This window comes from Chiloscyllium punctatum, chromosome 17 (assembly GCF_047496795.1).
Source record: "Chiloscyllium punctatum isolate Juve2018m chromosome 17, sChiPun1.3, whole genome shotgun sequence".
Taxonomy (NCBI): domain Eukaryota; kingdom Metazoa; phylum Chordata; class Chondrichthyes; order Orectolobiformes; family Hemiscylliidae; genus Chiloscyllium; species Chiloscyllium punctatum.
In genome coordinates, this window is record NC_092755.1 from 58,970,811 (window position 1) to 58,975,748 (window position 4,938).

Sequence of the window (4,938 nt, forward strand, 5' to 3'; positions counted from 1 at the left end):
AAAGTATAAAGAATATTATGTCTCAATCTCTCTAATAAGAGGCTCACTTGTGAGTGAGCTATCCAACCCCAAACCCACACAGCAAGCACCTTAAACCATAATGGTCACTGTGCTGCTTAAAAACGCAGCGATTAGGCACTGGAGCCAGAAAACCACTAGCGCAGGGGGGGGGGGGGGGGGGGGGGGGGAAGAGGGGGAGAGTGGGGGAGAAGTGGGGGGGGGGGGGGAGTGGGGGAGAAGTGGGGGGGGGGGGGAGTGGGGGGGGTAGAAGTGGGGGAGTGGGGGGGGGGGAAAGAGTGGGGGAGTGGGGGAGTGGGGGAGTGGGGGAGTGGGGGAGTGGGGGGGGGGGGAGGAGAGAGTGGGGGGGGGGGGAGGAGAGAGTGGGGGGGGGGGAGGAGAGAGTGGGGGGGGGGGAGGAGAGAGTGGGGGGGGGGGAGGAGAGAGTGGGGGGGGGGAGGAGAGAGTGGGGGGGGGGGAGGAGAGAGTGGGGGGGGGGGGGAGGAGAGAGTGGGGGGGGGGGGAGGAGAGAGTGGGGGGGGGGGGAGGAGAGAGTGGGGGAGAGGGAAGGAGAGTGGGGGAGAGGGAAGGAGAGTGGGGGGGGGGAGGAGAGTGGGGGGGGGGGAGGAGAGTGGGGGGGGGGAGGAGAGTGGGGGGGGGGAGGAGAGTGGGGGGGGGGAGGAGAGTGGGGGGGGGAGGAGAGTGGGGGGGGGGAGGAGAGTGGGGGGGGGAGGAGAGTGGGGGGGGGGAGGAGAGTGGGGGGGGGGGAGGAGAGTGGGGGGGGGGAGGAGAGTGGGGGGGGGAGGAGAGTGGGGGGGGGAGGAGAGTGGGGGGGGGAGGAGAGTGGGGGGGGGGAGGAGAGTGGGGGGGGGGAGGAGAGTGGGGGGGGGGGAGGAGAGTGGGGGGGGGGGAGGAGTGGGGGGGGGAGGAGAGTGGGGGGGGGAGGAGAGTGGGGGGGGGGAGGAGAGTGGGGGGGGGGGAGGAGAGTGGGGGGGGGGAGGAGAGTGGGGGGGGGGGAGGAGAGTGGGGGGGGGGGAGGAGAGTGGGGGGGGGGGAGGAGAGTGGGGGGGGGGAGGAGAGTGGGGGGGGGGGAGGAGAGTGGGGGGGGGAGGAGAGTGGGGGGGGGAGGAGAGTGGGGGGGGAGGAGAGTGGGGGGGGAGGAGAGTGGGGGGGGGGAGGAGAGTGGGGGGGGGGGAGGAGAGTGGGGGGGGGGAGGAGAGTGGGGGGGGGGAGGAGAGTGGGGGGGGGGAGGAGAGTGGGGGGGGGGAGGAGAGTGGGGGGGGGGGAGGAGAGTGGGGGGGGGGAGGAGAGTGGGGGGGGGGGGGAGGAGAGTGGGGGGGGGAGGGGAGAGTGGGGGGGGGAGGGGAGAGTGGGGGGGGGAGGGGAGAGTGGGGGGGGAGGGGAGAGTGGGGGGGGGGAGAGTGGGGGGGGGAGAGTGGGGGGGAAGAGTGGGTGGGGGGGGAAGAGTGGGTGGGGGGGGAAGAGTGGGTGGGGGGGGAAGAGTGGGTGGGGGGGGGGAGGGGGGAGAGAGTGGGGGGGGGTGGGAGAGTGGGGGGGGGGGGGTGGGAGAGTGGGGGGGGGGGGTGGGAGAGTGGGGGGGGGGTGGGAGAGTGGGGGGGGGGGGGTGGGAGAGTGGGGGGGGGGTGGGAGAGTGGGGGGGGGGTGGGGAGGGTGGGAGAGTGGGTGGGGGGGGGAGGGTGGGAGAGTGGGTGGGGGGGGGAGGGTGGGAGAGTGGGGGGGGGGGGGAGGGTGGGAGAGTGGGGGGGGGGGGGGGGAGGGTGGGAGAGTGGGGGGGGGGGAGGGTGGGAGAGTGGGGGGGGGGGGGAGGGTGGGAGAGTGGGGGGGGGGGGAGGGTGGGAGAGTGGGGGGGGGGGGGGGGAGGGTGGGAGAGTGGGAGAGGGGGGTGGGGGGGGGAGGAGGAAAAAAAGAAAATAAAAGAGGGAGAGAGGAGCCACAGCTTGTAACACAGCGTCCTCCAGCCACAGGCGCTGATGCGCCCAGCTCGACCGTCGCGCCCCAGACCCCGTTCGGCCCAGCCGTGCTCCCTTAAAACTGCGAGGCCGAGGCTGCATCTGCGGCCTACAAACCCAATCCCCTCCCCTCCCCCGCCTTCACAAGCAGCTCGGGGGGGGGGGGGGGGGGAGAAGAGGCTAGAGAGAGAGAGAGAGAGAGATGACCTACCGCCGAATGATCGATTTTTTTTTCAAAAACAGAAAAAAAAAGGGGGAGAGAAAGAGGTATGAGGAAGGAATGTACTCACCAGGAATATGCCTGCTCGGCCATGGCAGCTCCGACAGGACACTCACAAAAACGGCGGCTGCAGCAAACCCCGCTACCTCTCCTCCCTCCCTCCCTCTCGGGGGGGGATTAAATTAAACACCGCTGAATTCTCCTCAAGGTTTCTTTTGGCCAAGGAAGCGATATCAAACATGAATGTGTTGTTGGGATGTGTTGTTTTGTTGTTGTTGTGGGGGGTGTGTGTCGGTTTAAGGATCCAGTCAGTCAGTCCGTGGCCATCGGGCTAACATGGCGGACAGGCGCCTTCATTGTGTATCAAAGAGGGCTCCCAAAAATAAAGATAAAACTAATACTCCTCCTCCTCACCGGCACCAAAAAAAACAAAGTGATTTGTTTTCCTAAATAAAAATGTATATATATTTTTAAAATCGTCACTCTCTCTCACACCCACAATATTGTGGTCCACGGCCACCACCCCCTCGATGAACGGCTCCTTTTGCTCTCCCCTTTATTGTTGGCGTCTCTCCTTCGAAAGGTAGAAGCTTCCTTTCTTTTTTTAAAAGAAATGCAAATCCGGTTGGTTGTTTTTTGCACACACGCTGAAAGAGGGCCGTTTTATTACATTTTTTTCCGCGCTCTCTCTCTTTTCTGTGCTTTCCTTTCCGCCCTCAGTCGGTCGTGGCCCCGCTCTCACCGACCCGTGTGTCGTCCGTCCGTCAGCCACTACTCCTCAGGCTCCAAGTGAAGCCGATATCATAATAAAAATGTTTTTAAAAATCACCTCGCCGCCCACCCCCCCTCTCCTTTTTTCTCCGAGCCTGTCGCCGCCTTTCCCGTTTTGTGTCAAACGACGCCCCCACGCAAGCGCACTCATTGAAAGTCAAGGCACGTAAAGCTTGAGCTTCCAGTGTCCTCTGACTTTCATCTGGGATCTTCACATCAGAGTCATAGAGATGTACAGCGCGGAAACAGACCCTTCGGTCCAACCCGTCCATGCCGACCAGATATCCCAACCCAATCTAGTCCCACCTGCCAACACCCGGCCCATATCCCTCCAAACCCTTCCTATTCATATACCCATCCAGATGCCTTTTAAAGGTCGCAATTGTAGACATTGACCACCTCTGTCTGACCTCTTTGGACCACACAAGTGCAGGTCAGGGTGAGAACGACCTCAGTTTCCCCACAGTCAGGTTTAAAAACCCAACTTGCACCAGCAAACCTTGCATCACTAGCTTGTTCTGCTTTTATGTATGTGTGTGTGTGACTTCATGTCAAGTTTTGTTATACAGCTGTGTTGAATAGAAATCCAAATTGCTGCTGCTGTTCTGGAAGAATTTATTGTCATTCTCTTCGGGCCCATGCAAGAAGTACAATGGTGCTGTCATTGGCGACCATGATGTGGAGATGCCGGTGTTGGGCTGGGGTGGACAAAGTTGGGAGTCGCACGACACCAGGTTATAGTCCAACACGTTTATTTGAAATCACAAGCCTTCGGAGCACTTCTCCTTCGCCAGACAGAGCAGTGTTCTGAAAGCTTGTGATTTCAAATAAACCTGCTGGACTATAACCTGGTGTTAAAATCAACAAGGTAAAAACAATGACTGCAGATACTGAAAACCAAATACTGGATTAGTGGTGCTGCAAGAGCACAGCAGTTCAGGCAGCATCCAACGAGCAGCGAAATCTCGTTGGATGCTGCCTGAACTGCTGTGCTCTTCCAGCACCACTAATCCAGTATAACCTGGTGTTGTTTGCAGCCTGTGATAACTTTCACAGCATGGCTGACATTGGATGTCCATAAAAATTGATGGGAAATCTACAACAATGACTTTCTAAACATGACACAAAAATTCCAGCATTATTGTTTGTGGTTTCCCAAATTTAATGGCCATCTTCAGTCATTTCCAAATGCAATTGTACTTCCTACTTCACAAAAGCTGACATAGCAGTTGTAATTTTAACCCTTCTTATCCAGGCACTCTTGATGCATACAGTTATGCTGTGATTTCAGTTTTGTGCACTCAGTTACGTTCATTCAACATGAGGATGTTTTAAAAGTTTACCTCACATTACCTTCCAGTCACCAAGCTACAGCCTGAACATATTACATCTAACTAATCTATACTCTGATGCCTACAACCCCAGAGCCACATTCATCTTATGTAGGGATTTGAGCAGATTTGGTCCTATGGCTGAACACTTTAACTCCCCCTTCCTCTCCGCCAAGGACATGCAAGTCCTGGGACTACTCCATTGCCAAACTCTAGCCATCCGACGCCTGGAGGAAGAACACCTCACGTTCCACCATAGGACCCTCCAACCACACAGGAACATTGTGGATTTCACCAGTTTTCTCACTTCTCCGCCCCCACCTTATCCAGATCCAATCTTCCAACTCAGCACTGACCTCTTGAACTGTTCTACCTGTCCATCTTCCTTCCCACCTATCCGCTCCGCCCTCCTTTCCAACTTATCACCTTCTCCCCCACCTTCACCTACCTGTTGCATTCCCAGTTACCTTCCCCCAGCCCTAACCCCTCCCATTTATCTCTTAGCCCTCTTGGGCCTACCCCCCACGTTCCTGATGAAGAGCTTATGCTCAAAACATCAACTCTCCTGCTCCTCGAATGCCGCCTGACCAGCTGTGCTTTTCCAGCACCACACTCTTTGATCTCCAGCATCTACAGTCCTCACTTTCTC

At 58.6% G+C, this 4,938-nt stretch overlaps 1 protein-coding gene across 1 annotated transcript in view; it reads right to left on the reverse strand.

Annotated features, from left to right (window-relative positions):
* sppl3 (signal peptide peptidase 3) overlaps positions 1–3,147 on the reverse strand; it is a 211,614-nt gene extending 208,467 nt beyond the window's left edge. Inside the window, exon 1 of the mRNA XM_072587257.1 lies at positions 2,258–3,147. Coding sequence (XP_072443358.1) covers positions 2,258–2,280 — 23 coding nt within the window. The 5' untranslated portion in view covers positions 2,281–3,147. The remainder of the gene's footprint in view (positions 1–2,257) is intronic.
* Positions 3,148–4,938: the final 1,791 nt, after the last annotated feature.